This window comes from Tiliqua scincoides, chromosome 2, assembly GCF_035046505.1.
Source record: "Tiliqua scincoides isolate rTilSci1 chromosome 2, rTilSci1.hap2, whole genome shotgun sequence".
Classification (NCBI taxonomy): Eukaryota; Metazoa; Chordata; class Lepidosauria; order Squamata; family Scincidae; genus Tiliqua; species Tiliqua scincoides.
Genome location: NC_089822.1, coordinates 269,390,662 through 269,413,299, shown reverse-complemented (window position 1 = coordinate 269,413,299; position 22,638 = coordinate 269,390,662). Strand labels below are relative to the sequence as shown.

The following is a 22,638-nucleotide window of genomic DNA, read 5'->3' as shown; positions in this document are numbered from 1 at the left end:
CAATTGTGAAGCAAAAGAAGACCTGGCAAGGCAGGGACAGAGAGGCCAAGCTGGGCAGGATGAGGAGCCCCCCAGACCCAGCTGCTCAGTTCTCCACCCAGTGCCTGATGCTGCTTAAGGTCTGGCTTGATGAAGCTTCTGCGGCACTGGAAGGCTTGCTGCTGACTCCCTTCCCACCTCCTGCTGGATCCTCACGCCTTGGTTTTCTTGGAGGGGAAGAAAGGTGTTCAAAGAACTTCCTGTTTGAAGCGCAGCCTCCTGCTGCAAGGTCTGCCTGGCAACACTGACTGGTTGTGGTGCATTTGGTGAAGCATTTTGTTGGTTGGTGAAGCATTTTCCCTCCACCAGTCACGGGTCTCATTCCAGACTGGGGGGCCGGAGTGCTACCACCCTGGAGCAAGTGAGCTGCAGGCAGCCTTAGAGGGGCCAAGGACAGGGATGGATGGGTGGTTTGGGTCCAGGTGGGTTTGCGTCAGTGGCCCTCTTTGCTCCTGGGGGCAGCTGCTTTTCTGTTGGGGGAGGGTCTCTGGAGCTTTTCACCTTATGGCACAATGAATTTGTGTGGTGGGACCAGGTCCACATTAACTCTCCAGGCTCTTGCCTCTTACTTAGGTTCACACATGCAAGCAGCACACACAGGTTTAATCTGCACAACCAAGGCCCCGTTGAACATAATGCCTGCCTAGCCACATGCAGGACTGCACTGCTAGTGACCTCTGGCAGTTTGTTCCCCTGCATTCTCCAGGCTCCTCTCTAGTAATCTGAGAAATCACTCTTCCCAGGAGGGCACAGAACACGGCAGTTCTTGTTTTATAACAGCATTGCCATAGCAGTTGAGAATGAGCTGATGAATTACTCTGAATGATCCGCTGAATTACTCATAAATTATAACCAGTTTATTAATATTTTTAAAAAATACCCAAAGGAAAAGGAGCCAAACGGGGGAAGGGGCAGAGAGATGCAAGAAGCCAGCAGGTGGAAAATCCCTGCACTTGGCTGGATGGCTGCAGAGAGTCTGCTTGACTGAATTGGCTGCAAAAACGTGATGCCCACCAGAGGGAGCCCTTGAGCTACTTAAGAGGTCTGGTCTAGAGGGTTGAGCCTCCATTTGCCTGAAGATAACATCCGAAGGTCGCCACCTGCACCATGCGAACTTCAAGCAGCTGACAAGCTGAGCGGAGCTATTCCATCTGCTCTGAGCGTGGGAGGATGGAGGCCAGAATGTGTGGCCAGATCATGAAAGAAACATCTTGAATGTTGTGGTTTCTTGAAAGATAGAAACCTTCTTTCAAATTGTAAAAATCCCTACGGGGATTTAAATTGCCTGCCTATGTAAACCGCCTTGAATAAAGTCTAAGGAGAAATCTGAGGACCAAGAAAGGCAGTATAGAAATACCTGTATTATTATTATTATTATTATTATTATTATTATTATTATTATTATTATTATTATTATTATTATTATTATTATGAGCAAAGAGAACAGCATTGATTCCCTGAATGTGCCTGGCTAGAAAGAAAGGCCCTCTTGCTAACTTAGGGGTGCTAGCTGCCTACATTCCCTGGGGATCAGGGGGGTTTCCCTTCCACAGAACAGCAGCTGGTTCCAACAGGAGACCTGGCAAGACGCCACCAGGCAGCCCCATGTTTAACCTTACAGAAAGAGGAGTTGAGGAGGGTCATGGGGTCACCTGACTGGATATGCCATCCCACTCCCTTACCTATATAGGTGGTCTTGACTGCCCAGTTGGTGGGCACAGGCCAGTTTCAGAAGGAAGTTGGGCTTGAAGCAGTTGCCTTCTGCTGGCCTTGGGCAGATCAATCCACAGATCAATCCACTTTTGCACATGTGGCTGCTTGGGAATGGCGCATCGCACAAAGAGCCTCAGAGGAGCTTCCGAAGGTCGTGGCTCCTGCGTCTGGGATGCCAGCAGCTGTAGCATCCCCGCGTTCTCTGGCAAGCTCAAAATGTCCAAAGACAAGAGGGCAGAGGCCAAAAAAATAGTGGAAATCCCAGCACATTCATCATGCTAATAATGTGGAGTGGGGTGGAAAATGTTCTCCTGCTACATTTTTCTCTGGCAAAAATTTCCATTTTGAAAAGCAGTAATTTTATGTAACTGTGAGTGGCTGATTCCAACAAATTCCGATGGGACTTTTTTCAAGCGGGGTTCTCTCAAGGGAGGGAAAGGGGGAGAGATGGAGAGAGTCCCTAGACCCAGCTTAAGGGAAGAGACTGAGAGATGCAGAGGTGCTTTTGCCTTCTTGGGGGAACCAGCCATTGGTGGGAGAGCCTGCACAGGCGGGTCTGAGTCAGGTTTGACTGGGCTCTGACCAGGATTCAGCTGTTTCTGCAGAGTGACAGTGACCCTGGAGGTGCCTCCAAGCCCCCCTTGAGAGAGAGCAGAACTCTGGGAGGTGGAAGGCAATCGGCAGCAACTGTCCATGTCTTCATTTTCTATCCTACAAATCTAATGGAAGGGAGGGAAGGAGCCACGTGATGGTGTCTTGACTTTGCCCTTTGACAAGGATTCCTATGAAAATAATCTCTACATGAAGTTTTGGATGGTCTGAACAGAAGCCACAGGAAAGGGACTTCCTGGAGTGTTTAGCTCCTCTAGTATTTCAGCTCAAGTATTGTGGCTGTTGACAAAACTGTGGTCAGAGTTCTGCACCACCTGACATTGAGCAGGGCTTCCCAGTTTGCCTGATCAAGCGGAGAGAGAGAGAGACCAGGTCAGATCACAGTCTATTGAGGCACCTTCAGGACCTGTTCTGGAAGCATGTCCCAGACATGATGTTTCAGGTCACTGCTAAAGTCCAGAGGAAGAAAACACAGAGGAGAAGCTCTTTGACTGAGACTGTTGACTCGGGGGGGGGGGGGGGGAGATGTGAATGCCTGGTGCAACTCTGACACTTTCGGACCTCTGCAAACCACCTCACTTGTGTTGCCTTGATGTTGTCTGCACAACAACCCTGTAAGGGAGGGAAGTGTCATTTCCATATTGCAACTGAGGCTGAGAGGAAGCAGCATGGCAGAGGGGAGATTATTTTATTTCCCAATTGCCTTCATATCCCAACCCTCCACTGAGGACAGCTCACACTGTCCCTCGCTGCTCTTTTTTCTTTACAACCCCTCCAGGATTGTTTAGGCTTCATGATTCTGACTCACCCAGTGAGTTTCATGGCTGAGTTGGGACTGAGTCTACACCCACCCCTGCACCTCTGACCACTACACCACCCTGCCTTCAGTCCAGTTGGGGACACCCTGGTCACAGTTCAGCCTCTGCGCAAGACCAGCTCTGCCTCTCTTGGAGAATCACCAGGGAATCCAGTGTGAGAGAATGAACTGAATTTGAGTAGAATGACTGAGGACTGGAGGAAAGTCTGTCACTGCCCTGAGCCGTGTGGAATAGCAGGTCCCAGGTAGCTTCCAGGCTCCTTCCCTCAATGAGTTCCTTATCTGGGGGCCATCTGACCAGGGCTGCACCTGGCTGCATCTTGCTGAGCTTCAGGGGCCTTCTGCCCCTGCCTTGGGTTTCATCCCCTGTACAAGATTCTTCTCAGGGCAGGAACAGGATGGCTGAAGTGGGAAATGGCTCTTCAAGAATTTGGAGAGGGGTGGTCCAGCCCCTCCCCCAGGCTGACTAAAGCAGTCATGCCTGAATTAAATGCAGATTTCATTTTAGTTTGACCCATGTGAAAAATACTACTTTAAATATTGGAAGGATGTTCTGAATGTCACTGGTGGTATAACATGTTAGGAGCTGGGAAGGAATCTTCCTTTTCACTTGTACTTGTTGAAAAGAAGCACCAGGGAATTCCCCAGAGCAGTGGTTCTCACACATTTAGCACTGGGACCCCTTTTTTGAATGAGAATCTGTCAGGACCCACTGGAAGTGATGTCATGACTGGCAGTGACATCATCAAGCAGGAAAATTTTTAACAATCCTAGGCTGCAATCCTACCCACACTTACTCAGGAGTAAGTTCCATTTACTATCATTGTTAAAAGAATATACTTAGTAGCTTGTTAAAAATACAAGTCTGTAACATTTCCCTAAATGCAGTCACATACCAGGGTAGCATCAAGTCTAATATATTAAAAATAAAATATTGAAATGAATGCGACCCACCTAAAAATGGCTTGTGACCCACCTAGTGGGTCCCAACCCACAGGTTGAGAAACACTGTGCCAAAGGAGCCTTTGCTGAATGGTGAGATCAATGGAGGTCCTTCCTGACCACAAGGAGTGGCTGGACAAACTCTGGTCTGGTTCTGAGCTGGATAAATGAACACATTTATGAATGAACTCCCAGGTTCCTGCTGGAAATCTGAGCCCAGTGGGATGTCTTCCTTCCAGGAAAAATTGGTTGAAATTTCTTGCATTCTGGAACAACAGAGCTGGGGAGGGGGAGGTTTTTAAAAATATATATTGAAAATAGTAATTTTTAAAAATGCAATAGTGTAATATTTATTTTAGAGAGGCAGTGGTCCCGAACTGTGGGTCTGAGACCCACCAGTGGGTCACAACCAATTTTTGGTGGGACTGAAAACTGACAGGGCAGATTAGGCTCTGTACATCAAGGTTCAACAAACTGTACTGGTTGGGAGCACTCCTACCAGTCACCATTTTAGCCAAAGCACTGCCATAGAGCATCATGGAGGGGAAAGAGTTTTATCCAACAAACAGATCTCCCAGTCAGTTTTCTTGCATTAGGGTCCTTTTCGGATGCATCCAGTGTGATCCTGAACTGGCAGGAAAAAACTGGGGAGCTGTTACTCTGTGTGTGTCTGTCTGTGTAACCATAAGTCTTTTTTCTCCATGGGAGGTGAAAAAGGAGCTTTGAGTGGGGAGGGTTGCAGAGGGCCAAGTGTTCTCCCTCCAGAAAAAGAACAAGGGAAAAATCTGACCTTAACAATGGAGAGTTGGCAGATGGAACAAGATTGTGTGGTAGTCTGTGAGAATAGTTAACTTCACAAACTCTGCCTTTATAAAGCTTATTGCTGTAAACAGATTTACAGATTTCTGTTTATCCATATCAAAAATGGCAATCAAATAAAACTAGAAAAAACAAAGGTTGTAGATCTCTGCAAGTCTCATAAGTTCTAATAGATTTTCACAACACTAAAGTTAAATATTTCATTAGCTATGTAAGGCCTGGAAATGTTGGGGGGGATGTGTCATTGGGATTCTTTAAAATTTTACAATGCGGGGGGAGGGGGTTAATATTTCTAGGAAAATTTAATAAAGCCTCAAGAACTGTTGTAGAAGCGCTTCTGTTCTACAGAGCTCATGTTGTCCCATCCTCAACCAAGAGGGGTGCAGGTCTGGGAGGGGGAAGAGGGAAAATTATGGTGCAGAGGAGCAAAGCCGCTCTGATATTTGGAGCAAATGGTGAAACAAGGTAAGAAGTGGAGAAGCTTGTTTGGTCTGTGCAAAATTCCAGGCCATGCAGTGAAAATAAAAGCTGGGAATGGGAAGCTGCTGACCTTTCAGAAATGAGTCTGATTAGAGGAGGAAAATGGGGGTGGGGCAGCATTTTCTCCAGGGGGTGTTGCTTATTGTCTTGATGATGAGTGATGGGTGTTGTCTGGATTTTACTCCAGATGGATAACTTTGTCTGGATAATTTTACTCCGTGATGCTGAGTGTGTCCTGCTGGCTGATTGAGGCGGGGCACATCTCACCCTCATCTAAATGCGGCTTTAAGAGCAGTTTAGAACTGGAGGTGCATCTTGTGACATCCGGAGCAGCTGCAGTGAAGGTGCATTTTTGGTTAGTCCTGGAATGAAAGGGAAAGGCAGCAAATAAATTTCTTAAATGAGTGTTGTTGGTGGAGCGTCTCCTCGTCAAGAGTGAGGATTTGTGCCAGTGAGCCTGTGTGTGGACACTGGTGCGGGGCTCAGGTGTGTGTGCGGGGACTTCTTGAGAGACGGTGGGTTGATCCAGCCTGTTTGTGCGTGAAAACCAGGAAGGTGCACGTGCGGGGTCTGTGCCTGTCCCCGATGCTGGAGCCAGGTGTGCCACGTGGGGCTTGAGTGGTGCAGCCTGTGGACACGCATGTCAGTGGGGAAGGGGGGGTCGCAGTACCAGCAGGCAGACCCGCTATGTCGGTGTTCCTTGTGAGGAGAGGGCTGCTTTTCCTCCTGCGGGGGGCCTGGGCCATCCGGGGATGGGCAGAATCCCAGCGCCTTCCGCAGAGAGGAGCAGCATAAGAACATAAGAACAGCCCCACTGGATCTGGCCATAGGCCCATCTAGTCCAGCTTCCTGCATCTCACAGCAGCCCACCAAATGCCCCAGGGAGCACACCAGATAACAAGAGACTTCATCCTGGTGCCCTCCCTTGCATCTGGCATTCTGACTTAACCCATTCCTAAAATCAGGAGGTTGCGCATACACATCATGGCTTGTACCCCATAATGGATTTTTCCTCCAGAAACTCGTCCAATCCCCTTTTAAAGGCGTCTAGGGTAGACGCCAGCACCACATCCTGTGGCAAGGAGTTCCACAGACCGACCACGCGCTGAGTAAAAAAATATTTTCTTCTGTCTGTCCTAACCCGCCCAACACTCAATTTTAGTGGATGTCCCCTGGTTCTGGTATTATGTGAGAGTGTAAAGAGCATCTCCCTATCCACTCTGTCCATCCCCTGCATAATTTTGTATGTCTCGATCATGTCCCCCCTCAAGCGTCTCTTTTCTAGGCTGAAGAGGCCCAAACGCCGTAGCCTTTCCTCATAAGGAAGGTGCCCCAGCCCCGTAATCAGCTTAGTCACTCTCTTTTGCACCTTTTCCATTTCCACTATGTCTTTTTTGAGACGCGGCGACCAGAACTGGACACAATACTCCAGGTGTGGCCTTACCATCGATTTGTACAACGGCATTATAATATTAGCCGTTTTGTTCTCAATACCCTTCCTAATGATCCCAAGCATAGAATTGGCCTTCTTCGCTGCCGCCGCACATTGGGTCGACACTTTCATCGACCTGTCCACCACCACCCCAAGATCTCTCTCCTGATCTGTCACAGACAGCTCAGAACCCATCAGCCTATATCTAAAGTTTGGATTTTTTGCCCCAATGTGCATGACTTTACACTTACTGACATTGAAGCGCATCTGCCATTTTGCTGCCCATTCTGCCAGTCTGGAGAGATCCTTCTGGAGCTCCTCACAATCACTTCTGGTCTTCACCACTCGGAAAAAGCAGCAAGGCAGGGGCGGCTGCATGAGATGCGGGGGGGGGGGGACGACGACTCCAGGGCTCCTCAGGGACAGCGCTCCGCCCTGCCCCTGCACTCGCTCTCAGCGACCGGGACGGAGCCCGCAGGCCTGCGAGCGCCCCTGACTGCCCCCGCCCCGTCTGCCCGCAGGCTCGGCGTCGCACTCGCTGCGCTACTTGTACACGGCGGTGTCGGAGGCCGGCCCGGGGCTGCCCGCGTTCGTCTCCGTGGGCTACGTGGACGGGCAGCTCTTCACACACTACGACAGCGACACCAGGAGGGAGATGCCTTGGGCGCCCTGGATGGAGAAGGTGACCCGGGAGGACCCCCAGTACTGGGAGCAGCAGACGGACGTCTTGCGGAGCAACGAGGCGGTCTTCAGAGCGACCGTGCAGACCTTAATGGGGCGCTACAACCAGAGCGGAGGTGAGCTTGGTCGGGCCGCGGGCTGGCTGGCTGAGCTGCCCCGACTGCCGAGTTGCGGGGGGGAGGCGCGGGAGTCCGGGAGCCGCGCCCTGCTCCGGCCACGACCGCCAAGTGGGGCGGGGGTCGGGCTCTGCCTGCCTGGGCTCTGACGCGCCCGCCGGTCCCTTGCAGGACTCCACACCTTGCAGAACATGTACGGCTGTGACTTGGGGGAGGGCGGGCGGAAAGGAGGATTCGACCGGTACGCCTACGACGGGCGAGACTTCATCGCCTTCGACAAGGACACGCTCACCTGGACGGCGGCAGACGCGGCAGCGCAGCTCACCAAGGCGAAGTGGGAGGCCGATCCGGCCTTCGCCCAGTACTGGAAGACCTACGTGGAGGAGACCTGCCCGGAGTGGCTGCGGAAGTTTCTGCGCTACGGGGCGGAGACCCTGCAGAGGAAAGGTGAGGGGGGGGGGCGCTTCCTCCAGGCCTCCCATCACAGCGCCTGAGGCCCCCCCTGCTCGCAGCCCGGCGGAAGGAGGGCGCCAGTCCCGCCAGCATCCCCGGTGAAGCGGCCCCAGAGCACCCAGGGAACGGGCACCGCGGAGGCGGGGCTGGCAGAGACCCCCTCAGCCGCCCCTTCTTCCAGGCCCCACCGCCGTCCTTCCAAAGGGGGAAGCTTTCCCAACAGAACGGACCTCCTCCCGCCCCGTCGCAGAACCGGCGCAGTCCTCTCCCCCCAGCCCCCCTTCCTCCTGGGACAAAACCGCCCCCTGCAGTCCGGACGGGCCCTTGCGCTGCCCGAGCCACTCAGGCCCTGGCTGCAGACTGCGCTCCTCCTGCAACACCCCCCATATTAGCACGGGCAGGCCTGGAGAGAGGGGGGCGCACAGGGGGCAAAAACACTTCTGGCCATGACGTCTCTTCCAGTGGGTCCAACAGATGGTCGTTCTGAAAAGGGTTCCCTGTCCTAACAAGTTTGAGAAGCAGGGAATAGAAGTGCAGTGAAAGTAGATTCAAGCTGTAGTGGGAACATCTTTTTTTCTTTCTTTTTTTAAAATATTTTATTTCTTTATTTGTTACAGATACAGGAAAGGCAAAGTGTCTCTTCAAACTGGGAAAGGCCATGCTGCACAGCCTGCCTCCAAGCAGGCCGCTCAGAGGCCAGGGTTTCCCACTTGTTGAGGTCCATCCCTAAGGCCTTCAGATCCCTCTTGCACTTTGCCAACAGTCTGAGGCAAAGAGGCAAAGAAGGAAGGCCCATAGCCAGGGAGACAGACCAGGGACAGACTGCACTTGCTCCCGGTGTGGAAGGGATTGTCACTCCCGGATTGGCCTTTTCAGCCACACTAGACGCTGTGCCAGAACCACCTTTCAGAGCGCGATACCATAGTCTTTCGAGACTGAAGGTTGCCAATACAATACAGGAAAGGAAATAGGTTTTACTTAGGGTAGGTAGAACACAGGTTACACATAAGGGTATTGGCCCTAGATTCCAACATACATCAATCAGTTAACAAAAACAAAAACAAAAACGCAGAATAATCATCAGTACAAAGGCTAACATATTTATCAATATAAAAAATTGAATTTAGCAAAACACTCAATATTGTTTAACTAAAATTATCTATCCAATTGTAAAAAAACTTCCAATATTTTCTTAATCTAAATCTCTCTCATTCTTTCTGTTAAAACTTCCATTTCTGCTACTTCATAAATTTTGTCTATTAAATTTTCTCTAGTCGGCACATCTATAGATTTCCATTTTTGTGCAAACAATATTCTTGCCGCCATAACAATATGTACAATAAGGTGTTTCTTACATTGGTCTTTAATTTCTAATGTCACATTTAGGAGGAATATTTCTGGTTTGAATGGTAATACACAATGCAATACCTCTTGCAACAATTTATGTATCATTTTCCAATATTTCTTTGCTTTTTCGCATGTCCACCACATATGATAAAAAGTTCCTTCTACCTCATTACATTTCCAACACTTATTTGATAACCCAGAGTACATTTTTGCTAATTTCTCTGGCGTTAAATACCATCTATAAAACGTTTTATATAAATTCTCTTTAAAAGCCACTGCTTTAGTTATCTTAATATTTGTATTCCAAATTTGATTCCAGTCATCCATCGATATATTATATCCAATTTTTTTTGCCCAACGCACCATTGCATCTTTAACTATCTCATCTTCCATTCTTATCTTCAGGAGAAAACTGTACATTTTTCTTATATATTTCCCCTCATCAATCAAAAATATTTTATCAAAACTTATATCTTCTTCATATAGACCTATTTTTTGGTCTTCTCGTAATCTTGTTCTTATTTGCATTTCATTCCACCAGTCCTACTTTATTCCTTTCCCTTCTAACTCAGACTTACTTAGGATCTCTCCTTTATTATTCAGCAACTCGCTATATGCTTTATTTTGATCTTTTTTAATCCAGTTCGGATTGGTTGCTATTTCAAGCAGTTTTATCCATCTAGGTAATTTAGAATATATCTTATATTTTATCTGATCCCATATCCAAATTAAAGATCTTCAAATGTGTTGTTTAAAATATCCGTGTTATTTAACTTTATAAAACAGGAACGCGTGCCAGCCTATTTGTAAATCATGTGCTTCTAGTGTTAAAATTTTTGAGTTTAGTATGAGTCCCCAGTCTTTTATCCAGTTTAAGGCTGCTGCTTGATAATATAATTCCCAGTCTGGTAATCCAAATCCTGCTCTTTTTTATCCTCTTGAAGTAATTTCAATCTTATTCTCGGTTTTTTGCCTTGCCAGACAAATTTTGTAGTACTTTTATTCATTTCTTCGAAAAAAGTTCTCTTCAAAATAATCGGAATAGTCTGAAATAAAACATTAATTTGGGCAATATTTTCATTTTCAATAAAGCTATTCTTCCCATTAGAGATAATTGCAGTTTGTTATATTTCTCCAAATCTTTTTTTTACTTCTTTCATTAATTTAATATAATTGTCTTCCATTAATGTACTTGTCTTTTTTGTAATTCCTAAATATTTTACTTTGTTATCTGTAGTCCATATTCTTTTAATCATTCTATATCATTGTCTTTTATATTTTTTAGTATCATTTTGGTCTTCTGGTAATTTATTTTAAAGCCTGCTACTTCTCCATATTGTTTTAAATCTTCTATCAAAAATTCCATGGAATTGAGTGGATCTTCCAGGATAAATACCAAATCATCTGCAAACACTTGTAGTTTATATTCTTCACTTTTAATTTTGAGCTGTTTCACCCTGTCATCTTCTCTTATTACATTATTCAGTATTTCTAATGTCAAAATAAACAACAATGGTGAAAGTGGAAAAACTTGTCTTACTCCTTGTTGAATGTTAATCTCTCTCATCAGTTCTCCATTTACTCTTATCCTTGCTTTTTGGTCTGAATATATTCCTTGTATCATCTTGATAAATTTTGGACCAAAATCTAATTCTTGAAGACAATTAATCATAAAGTCCCAGTGTAAATTGTCACAAGCTTTCTCAGCATCTAAAAACACTAGAGCTATTTTCTTATCTGGATGCGCTTCAAAAAATTCCAATATATTTATTATAATTCTCACATTGTTTTTCAATTGTCTTTTTGGTAAAAAAAAACAAAAAACAAAAAACCAGTTTGATCTTCTTTGATTATTTAATACTTTTTTTTAATCTTGTAGCTAAAATTGAAACAAAAATTTTATAGTCTGTGTTTAAAAGCGAAATGGGTCTATAGTTTTTAATTTCTTTTTCATCCGTGTCTGATTTATGTATCAAAGTAATTGTTCCTTCCTTCCATGAATTTGGCATTTCTCCGGTCTCCCATATGTCATCAATCACTTTTTTAAATGGCAACAACAAAACTTCTTCAAATTTTTTATAATATTCAGCAGGGTCTGGCATTTTTTGAAGTTTTTGTCTTTTAATCGCTTCTGTAATTCCACTTATAGTAATTGTATTTTCCAATAAATTCTTCTGATCATCTAAAATTTCCGTGCTGTTGCTTTTCTTCAGATATACTGTTTGTTTCTGGTATTCTATATTTTTTCTCCTGTATAATACCTGATAAAATTGTTCAATAATTGTTTTTTTTATTTCTAATTCTGTTTCCTCTTTTCCAGTCAAATCTTTCAATGTCTTAATATGCTTTTTTTGTCTTTCTTTTTTGAGCTTATAAGCTAAACATCTTCCTGGTTTGTTTGCATTTTCAAAAAAATTCTCTTTTTGCCATTTTCAATTTCTTCTCCATTTCCTGGGTTTGGAATATTTTGATTTCATGTTGTATCTTCTTAATCTTTTGTTAGATTCTTTGATTTGTAGGTTCTTTCTGTAATTCCTTTTCATCATTCTCTAATCTTTGTACAAGATCTTTCATTTTCTTCTCTTGTCTAATTCTTTGTTTAGCTGCATTTCTTATTGCTAATCCTCAAAAAAATGCTTTACTTGCCTCCCACACCATTTGTGTTTTAGTTCCTGGATGAAAATTGGTCTTTAAAAAAATTCCATTTCTGTTTTTGCTTGATACAAAAATTTATGATGACTCAACTGAGTTGTATTTAGCTTCCATGTACTTCTCCTTAATTTTTTATTTATTATTAATGAAATTGGATTATGATTTGCATATATATTAGGTAAAATTTCGGTCTAAAACGTTCCACCTAAACCAGATATTGAAGCACATATCAATTCTGGACCAAGAATTATGTGAATTTGAATAATATGTAAACTGCTTTTTCTCTGGGTATTGTGTTTTCCATGTATCAATCATCTGTAATTCTTCTGCCATTTCCAAAAAAGGTCTGGGTAGGGTTCCTCCTCTTTTTAAAGATCTTTTGTTAAATTTTCTGTTCCATTTAGCTTGAAAAACTGCATTAAAATCGCCAAATAAAAAAAGATCCCTGTCTTCTCCCATGATTAGTTTCTCATATAATTGTCTATAAAACTTATCTTGATGGGTGTTTGGTGCATAAATATTGACAATTAATGCTTTCCTTGTTTCAACTTGGATCTCTACAATCAAAATTCTCCCATCTTCTGATTGCCATTTCAATTTGGGTTCCAATTTGGGGTTAACATATGTAGCTACCCCCCTTTTCTTTTGGTGTGGGTCTGAAGCAAAAAATAAAGTTCCCATTTTTCTATTATTAAGAAATCTAGCATCATTTTTTCTAATGTGTGTTTCTTGTGTACAGATTACATCTGCTTTGGTTTGATATAATTGATGGAATATTCTTCTACACTTCTGAGGAGAATTCAATCCATTAATATTTACAGAAAAATTTTCACTTGTTCAGCCATTTTCACTTAGAAATTTTTTTTGTCTTTCTTGTTAATTTACTTGTTCTCTGTCTTGTTTGTATTTTCGTTCTTCCTCCTACTGCTCCTTCTGCTTTTTCTTCTTCTTGGCTATCTTCTATATCTTGTTCCTTCTCTTTCTTTTTTTCCTTTCCTCCATTCTGTTCGCTTTGAATTTGATCCAAGGATTCTTCCTCTTCCTGAGAGGAAGTGCTCTCTTTCTCTGAAAATTTCCTGTTTTGTTCTCCCTGACTTTCTCCATATTTTGATAAAAATTGTTGAACTTTCATCATTGAATTTATATTAAATCTCTTCTCTTCATAAACAAACAGAAGGCCTTCCGGAATTTGCCAACGGTATTTCACACTATTTTTTCAATAAGATGCTCTTTTTTGGCCAACTTTCCAGGGCACTTCTTTCAAAATTCTCACTTGCTCTCCCTCAACTATTCTTTGTTTTTCTTCCAGTCTTTTTAGTATATTATCTCTTGTATAACTTTTCATGAATTTTATCACTATTTCTCTTGGCTTTTTATTCAGTCTTGCATATCTAGAATTGACTCTGTATACAGTAGCTATTATCTCTTTAATCTGATCCCCCTCCAGTTCCAGCTCCATTGACAACCATTCTTCCATTCGACCTCTAATGTCTTCTGGGGATTTTTCTTTAAAATTTTGTATTCTAATAATAAATGCTGTTTTTTTTTCCATCTCCTTACAGGTCTCTAATTCTTCATTTTGCTTTTGCATTTGATCCATTCTCTCATTTCTAAAATCTTTCATCAAATCGAATAGTGAAGTCTGACTTTCTCTCCTTTGTTCCATAGCTGCGTATGTAGCAATTTGTGATCCAACCGATGGTGATGTCTTAGACATAATTTTACTAGCTTCCTTTTTTGATGTCATTCTTCCCTTTTTACTATTTTTCTCTTTCTTAATAAAAAAAGAGATTCTTTTAATCCATCTAATCCCTTAAAATAACAATCTCAATATCTCAAATATCTCAAAACAAAACAATTCATAAAACCATCATAACCACAATTCAATAACTTCACACAATTACAAACACAATTCAATAACTTCACACAATTACAAACACAAAATGAGAAAAAAAACCCATTAATCTAACATTAAAAAACAAACAAACCCCAGTCTAATTTTCTTTCTTCACCTTCTTGTAAGGCAAATCTCCAAGTTCTATATCCAAAAAGAATGTTTTACTTCACCTTCTTGCAAGGCTAATCCCCAAATTGATATTAAAAAAACAAAAACCAATAATCCGATTTCAGTCAATCAATACCAATTTCAGTTCCAATTTCAGCTCAAATCAATGAGTCTTTAAAAGCTCTGTCTCAAATTTCTAACTATAATACCGAAGACGCAATTATTCCAGCAATTAAATAATCCAACCCAGTCTTATTCTTGCTTCACCTTCTTATAAGGCTAATCCAAGTTTTATAATCCCAAGGATCTCCAGCAAATTATAATCTCCAGCAAATTATAATCTGGAGCAAATAAATTTAGGATTTATAATCTCCAGGATTATAATCTCCAGAAAATAAAAAAGATCCAAGTCTTGTATCCAAAAGGGGTGGATCACTAGTCCAATTCAAATCAATAACACTATCAAATCAAATTACTGTCTCTTTAAATACTCAGTTCTAAATCCAGTTCAAGCCTTTTGCAACACCAGGACTGAATCCAATTCCAAGCCTCTTGCAACAAAAGAGTTACCCAGGCTTACCTCCTGTGTTACCAAAAAGGCTGTTTTGTTTAGTGGAATTATTTATATTAGCCTTCTGGAAACTTTTGGGACCATAGGCTGGATACAAGACAGCGTAGAGCAAAGAAATCCCTTGTTTAGCTTAATGAGGAGATTGGGAGGAAGGTAACTTTCAATCAAAGGATTATATTTTTATTGCAAAAATACACAAAGGTAAAACATAATACACATGGAGAATTGATAAGTATAGATTTCTAGTACTGGTCTGGTGTACCTAACTAGTGGTGGATGCGTGTGCTGTGTATTTTGGGTGCATCCGAAAAAGAATCAGAAATGGACAGGAAGTAGGGAGGTATTATAGGGGTTCCTTAATCTGCTAAACCCAGTTGCTGACTAAAGATGGGGGAGCAGGGAGGAATAGGTAGGGAAGAAGGGGGGGAAGTTTAGACGCAATGATATATTTACCTGTCGGGTGGGGGGGAGAGTTGGAGGAAGAGTCTGGCCACTCCGGCCGGTGGGCAGTCAGAGAGAGCATGTGCTCTGAGTTCTCTCTTATAAGATTTGTCTTGGACCTGGAAGTTGATCTAAACTGACTGGAAGTATCCCAGAGCTGTGGGCATGCTCAGTAACACACAATGGTACACGTGGAGTATGTAAAGAAAAGGTGGAAGGCTCCAGAACTCTGTTATCAGCAAAGCTTGGCTCTGGGGGAGGGAGGCAATTTGCATAAGGTGCTTAAGAGTGTTAAAGCTACAACAAAAGAACAATAGACTTCCTCCTCCATAGGTGCATGCTTGTTTTGCATAATCAGGAGACACAGTGATTAGGTTATACATTGACCTGCAAGGAATTGGGGGTTGTGTAATTCATGTGCTTGTAGCTTGGCCATGGCCCTTAGAAACATGTGCTGGGGGAGGAGTGGCCTGCTTGCTTGGTCTGTATAGTCCAAAATACATAACTAGATATAAAAACACAACTTGGAAGGGAAAAGGGGATTTTCACGTAACACCTGAGGCTCCAGACACGCAGGACCAGGGATTCTCCTGGAGTTCTTCGGCCAGTGAGGCAACTCTACAGGTGTCTGCAAGGGAGAAGGGTGGATGGATTGTTTCAGTTGTTAAAAGTGTTGTTTGTTCTTTTTCCATGTATACCATTACACTTGGGTGATCTACATAACCTACATGGAAACATCTTCTTCATAAGCACCAACATGTAGTAGTACAATTCAAACCATGGAACGTGAAACTCACATCTTCAGACCAGAACTACAAGGTTCCAGTAGCAGGTCACCCAGTTCAGTTCACAGAATTCCAGGCCCAATAGTCAGTTCCACTCCTTCTCCTAGTTCACTGTGGGCGAAATCCTCACCCCTTATATCAGTGCTTTCCAGCCAATGGGACGTGTGCTGCATCCTGCAGTTGGCTGTCACTCAAGGAGGCCTCCTCAAAGTAAGGGAGTGTTTGTTCCCTTCCCTCAGAGCTGCATTGCCCTCATGTCAGTGCTTTCCAGCCTTGGATCAAGTCTACATGTTTGAAGGTGAAATTAATGGTATGGAGTAGAAAAGTCTTGAGCACAGAATAGAAAAGATGGGGAAAATGTGGAAAAAGTCCACAAAAGTTCAGGCAAATTGATTTCACTTGGTCTTTGTTCCTAAAGCATTGAATAGAAATAGGGGAGATGGTGAAAGCCATTCTTGGATGCCTGCACATTATGAGAAGAAGAAAAAGCAAATGAGGAGGACTTTGCTGAAGAAGAAAAAAAGAAATGCAGTAGCAATACTTAAAATAGAGAAGTCAGAGGGTGGGGGGACAAGAGAAGAGGGGGCCTTCCCCAAAGGCTTGTATGGAAGAATACAGTCTTTCAGGCAGCCTCGCTGAAGGACAGTATTTAAGTGGTTAGATGACATATTTGTTGTTCTTGTCGTTAGGAAGGGGGCAGTGCCCCATGCCCAACAGAAAATCCCTTCTCCCTTCCTCTGGGAAGCTGCACCCGCTCTGCATAGTTCACGTACACACGCCTGTCTGTCACTTCGTCTCCAAAGACTGGCAGCCGAAGGTCTCTCCCCCTTTCTTGAAATGGGGGTTCAGAGAGTTGAGGAGGAGGGAGTATCAATCAATCAAACCTTTATTAGGCATAAAAATTAACACATAATATCTCTAAACAATCCAATATATAAATATATGTTAAAAAAGCAAATAAAGATAAAGGTTAAAACAGAACAATTTACTTGTGCGGTAACTTCAGGTTGCTTAGGACCAACAGATTAGCCCTCTTCAAGTTACTCAGGTGTAAAAATTTCGCAACTGGAAGGGTCACGAGTTTAGAATCTCCCGCCAACAAAAATTGTAGGCAAACATTCTCAGAAAGACCTTTTTTAGTTCTTAATAATGGGAGAAGGTACTGATCTCTAGGCGCTTGATTGCCAACACAGTGCAAAACAATATGTAAAAGAGAGTCTACCTCTCTAAGGCCACAGTTACAGACTCGTTCTTCCTTCGGGGCATTTCTAAACCTGCCAAGTAGGTCTTTAGAAGGCAACACATTGCATAGAGCTAATGTAAAAGCCCGAGGAGGGAGTATTTCTGCAGTTGTCTCTACACATGGAAGATTCACTCTCCTCCACCATATCAGAATTCACAGGCCTTCGCCCTTTGCCGTGTCTGTTTCCCCTTCTGACAGGAAGCTCATTTAGAAGAAAGATCACGGTATACTGTATTGGCAACCTTCAGTCTCGAAAGACTCTGGTATCGCGCTCTGAAAGGTGGTTCTGGCACAGCGTCTAGTGTGGCTGAAAAGACCAATCCGGGAGTGACAATCCCTTCCACACCGGGAGCAAGTGCAGTCTGTCCCTGGTTTGTCTCCCTGGCTATGGGCCTTCCTTCTTTGCCTCTTAGCCTCAGACTGTTGGCCAAGTGTCTCTTCAAACTGGGAAAGGCCATGCTGCACAGCCTGCCTCCAAGCGGGCCGCTCAGAGGCCAGGGTTTCCCACTTGTTGAGGTCCATCCCTAAGGCCTTCAGATCCCTCTTGCAGATGATCACGGTAAAAATCAGTATAAGGAGAGAGTGCCTTGGAGCATGTGCAGAGTGCATCTGTAAGGGAACCATTTTTTCCTTCTTCAAAAATGGCACCCAGTTGGAAGCACAGAAATCGCTGACCTCATCCCCTTCCTTTGGATGCTGGTCACTGACCCTGAAGTTTCCTCCCTTCTTGGAAACTACAGTGGAGAAATTGGGGAGGCCATTTGGACCTCCAGGAACTAGTCGAGGCAAGCAGGAGACTCGGGAATTCTTCCTCTTCACTGGGGGACGAATGTTCAGCTTCAGGAAAAGAAAAAGAACTGCAGGAAGGAGCAGAGAGGGCAGTGCTGGAAACATGAATAGCGACCATTTCAGGAGCCGTCCCTGATGGACATACCCAGATGCTTGGGGGGGGGGGCGATGCTAACTTCTTGCCCTCCAGTCCAGAGCAGTGGTTCTTGCCCTGCGGTCTGTGGATGGGCTTCAGAAGGTCCTTGAGTCAGCTGCAAAAGGCTTTTTGTGAGTGTCTGCATTTTTCTGGGAGGGGGCCAGTGCTTTCATCTTAAAGGTGTCTGTGACACAGAAAAGGTTGCACACCCCGACCTCTGTTCAGCTGTGCTGGAGGTCCAGGGACAGTTGCCCCAAAGCCCTGGAGGAGATCACAGGAAAGTCCCAGGTCTGCTACTTCTTGCTTTGGAGCTTTTGTACCAAGTGCTGAGGGATGCTGTGGAGTCCCTTTCCTTGCAGATCTTAGTCTCTGGAGGATGCTGCACATGTGGGGTGACTGCTTTTGGGGCAGGGGGTGGATGAGAAAGTCCCTTCCTTCTGCTGAACTCCAGCATCCATCCTGTGAGTCAGCCAAGGACCCCAGTCTTGACACTGGCATTGCCACTTTTTCCACAGAGCCCCCCATAGTAAAGGTGACCCGTAAGGACAGCCAGCAGGGCTTGGAGACCCTCCTCTGCCGGGCCCACGGCTTCTACCCCAAGGAGATCGATGTCACCTGGAGAAGGGATGGGAAGGTCGGGCAGGAGGATGCGTTCCATGGGGTTGTCAGCCCCAACCCGGATGGAACTTACTACACCGGGCTGAGCATTGAGATTGATCCCAAAGAGAGGAGCCGCTACCAGTGCCATGTGGAACATGATGGACTGCAGGACCCTCTGGATGTGGCCGTGAAGGAGTCTGGTGAGAGGAGGGGGGCCTGGGGAGGGGGCTCTTTGTGGGATGGGGGTAGAGTGGGGGGCAGATTCTGGGAGGTGGGACTCGAAGGAGAAAGACATCAGCAACTCTCAGTGTGTATTTTGGGGCTCAGAGCTGCTGCTACACGCCTGTGCTGGAGGCTGGAAGGAGGCTGTGGCTGCTGGAAACAGAGGGCAGAGGAACCCAGGAGAGCAGGAGGCAGAAACTTCTGCTTTCATTGCTCTGAGTGGGTGACATGAGAGTGCCCCAAAATCAGACCCTTGTATGAGGTCAATCAAGACCTTTTTCAGTGGTTTTGCAGGCTCCCTTGGAGGCCTGAGATGCTGAGCTCAAGTGGGTCTCCACGGGGGTGGAATTGCCCTGGATCAGGGCCACCCCAGAGCGGGGCTCATCTCAGTGGTTTGCCTGTGTCCCAGCTTCAGGGTCCCCATCTCCAGTCGAAGGGTCTCGGGATCTCTGCCTGAGGCTTTGCAGAGCCCACTTCAGTCTGAGTCAATGTGTGTTCTTTCCATTTCCCCCTCAGTGCCTGTTTGGCTCATTGCTGTGGGAGTCATCCTGGGGGTCCTGGGGGTCCTGAGTGTGGCTGGAGTCATCTTCTATGTCAGTAAGTACATCCCTGGATGCCTCTGTTGGGCCACAGTGTGCATCATTCAGGAGCAGATTTCAGATCCTGAGCCCCTCAGACTGGGAACTGTCTTCTCCTTCTGTGTCCTGGACCATGAATGCAGTTGGTGAGGAATACACGGAGGAGATACAGGCTGCTGAGGACGTGCTGGTGTCCCGGGTTCCCTGACAGCCCACTGCCAAAGACGTTCATGTGGCCCAGCAGGTGTTCAGTTCACCTGGACTTGCAGCTGCCCAGCAGGCAGGGATTCTCAGAGTTGAGGTCACCAAAAGATAGTGGACATTTGATTGATTACACCAATGGTTCTCAAACATCTCCGGCCAGAGGCTCCCCAATCCTTGTGGCCATTGGCCACGGCTCCCCATTACATCACCCCACCTCAGTTACCCCCAAAATGGGGATGAAGGTGTAATGATTATACACTAGAAACAAAAAGCAGCACTCTGAGGCTGCAATCCTAACCACACTTACCTGAGAGTAAGCCCCATTGAATAAAATAGGATCTACTTCTGAGTAGACCTGGTTAGGATTGTGCCCTGAGTTTGTTAGCAGCACACCTGGAGGGTTTTGGAAAGGGAGGGGGAGAGAGGTGATGAATTTTTTTGGGAGGGGAAGACTTTGTTTTGTGTGTATCTGCTAATTGCAAACTGATGTGACCCAGAGACTGTTTGGCTGCAATCCTGACCTCACTTTCCTGGGAGTAAGTCCCATTGAGCACAATAGGACTTACTTCTGAGTAAACCTAACTAGGATTGTGCTTTTTGTCTTATAATAGCAGCCAACATAGGAAGTACCCCCCCTCCCGCCAGGAGGCAGGAGGAAAAAGGGGGATGGCTGCAAAGGAATGGGTAGTTTTATTTTTTAATCAGTTTTTGGGGACAAAGTCTGACTGATCAAGAGTGACTATTTTTCTTTTTTGAAGGGGGAAGAAAAGAGAGAGGTGAAGATCCTTGGTTAAGCTGACACAGACCCCCAAGCCTATGTAGGTCTACTCAGAAGTAAGTTCCATTTGAGTCGATGGGGATTACACCCAGGAAAGTGTCGATAGGATTGCAGCCACGCAGAGTGCGCGCACACACACACACACACACACACACACACACACACGCACGCACGCACGCACACAGATGCCACCCCTATTCCCCCCAGGCAAGATGGAGGATGCATTTGGACCCCCACTAAGAGCAGGCTGGGCTCCCCAAGCGGAGGAAAGCTCTGCGCTGCTCTCTCTGGGTCCGGCTTCCCTCCCAGTTGGAAGCCTGCCAGGAGCACTCCCTGTGCTGATGGATGCAGCACCTCCCCAGCTGCCCAGCCAGCCTTCTCTCCCACCTCCCCCCACCATGTTTCACAGCCCTCCTGTTATGTCCATTCTGGGGGCCGCTTCCCCCCCCGTTCCCCTTCGCCCACCCACCGCTTGAGCCGAAGCAGAGGCCGTAGTCCAGGTCCTTTTGACACAGTTTAATCGGGTGAGTAACTTTGCATTCGTTGCGGGTTGCTACAACACCCGTCTGCTAGCAGGAGTTTTTCCTCTCCATCCACCCTTCTCCCTTGCAGGCACCCCCTCGAGTTGCCAAAGAAGTCCAGGAGAGTCCCTGGTCCTGCGTTCCGTGTCTGGAGCCTCAGGAGGTAAGCCTGGGTACGTGTTGGGGAGGCTGCTGGGTTCCTTCCCCTTCCACTTGCCCTGGGATGCCAGGGGCAGGTGTCTTCTCCATGGCTTGCCCAGCCCGGTTGCCCTCCTCCCTGGGCTCCCAACTCTCTCTCCTTGGGGTGGCAGGAGGCAGCCTTGTTCCCTTCTCAGGCCGTCCTCCCTGCCCATGTCCTGCCTCCCCCTTCCTCGCCCTCCCCGCTCCTTATGAGGCTTTGCCTCAGGTGCTGGCGCCCGGCCCCTTCTGGGTTAGGTGAGGCCCTGGAAACCCGTTGGTGGAGACCCTGGGCGAGGTTGGGCTGCGGGGAAGGAGGTTGTCCCACCTGGGTCCCTGTGAGCCATCCCGGTTGTGGGGTTCACCCCTGTGACCCCTCCCCACCTCACACTGCCCCACTCACCTCCTTCACAGCCACAGAAAAGCAGCAAGTAGGGAGGAAGCAGGTGCGCTGAGCTGAGCAGCTACGGCCCCCTCTCTCCCCCAGATGCCTCCAGGTTGGCCACGCCTCCCTAGGGAGCCAGGATGCACAAATTGAATACACTTATAAGTAGAGAGTTAGAGAGACCTTTATTGGCATTAATTCATGTTTCAACAAATGAGTCATTAAAGTAAAATAAATGTAAAATAAAAAGAAATAAAGAATTTAAAAGAAAAGAAAAGAAATATCACACAGATTTTAAGGTTAAAATGCAAACAGACCTTTACAGCAATCTCTTTCCATACTTCTCTATGACTGACAGAAGGAAATTAGCAGTGGGCTGCAACACATGTACTGGGCTGTCATTTAATAAGTCTACAAGTTTCATCTGCTCTGGGAGCCCATTCTTCTTCACTGGCTCCAGGTACTTGCAGAGAGCGTCTATCCAGAATCACAGTGCAGATTCCGAGCCAGCAGGTCCACCACTGATATGGTCTTCTCCCTTAGACAACTGCAGGAGAAATGCAGGGAACAACAACAGCCACTCTTTATAGCCTTCATAGATCTCACGAAGGCCTTCGACCTGGTCAGCAGAGACGGCCTCTTCAAGATTCTCCCCAAGATTCTCTTCCCCCTTAGAACATAAGGATCAGGCCAAGGGCCCATCTAGTCCAGCTTCCTGTATCTCACAGCGGCCCACCAAATGCCCCAGGGAGCACACCAGATAACAAGAAATCTCATCCTGGTGCCCTCCCTTGCATCTGGCATTCTGACAAAACCCATTTCTAAAATCAGGAGGTTGCGCATACACCTCATAGCTTGTAACCTATAATGGATTTTTCCTCCAGAAATTTGTCCAATCCCCTATTAAAGGCATCCAGGCCAGATGCCATCACCACATCTTGTGGCAAGGAGTTCCACAGACTGACCACACGCTCAGTAAAGAAATATTTTCTTTTGTCTGTCCTAACCCGCCCAACACTCAATTTTAGTGGATGTCTCCTGGTTCTGGTGTTGTGTGAGAGGGTAAAGAGCATCTCTATATCCTTCCCCTGCACAATTTT

General features: G+C 45.8%; 1 protein-coding gene across 1 annotated transcript; it reads left to right on the top strand.

Moving 5' to 3' along the window:
• The first annotated feature begins 59 nt into the window (after positions 1-59).
• On the top strand, positions 60-21,669 carry LOC136639182 (major histocompatibility complex class I-related gene protein-like). The gene is made up of 8 exons (XM_066613187.1): positions 60-119; positions 462-522; positions 7,376-7,651; positions 7,823-8,098; positions 18,589-18,873; positions 19,412-19,492; positions 21,068-21,139; positions 21,641-21,669. The coding sequence occupies exons 1-8, from the start codon at positions 60-62 to the stop codon at positions 21,667-21,669; spliced, it is 1,140 nt and encodes a 379-aa protein (XP_066469284.1).
• The last annotated feature ends 969 nt before the right edge of the window (positions 21,670-22,638 follow it).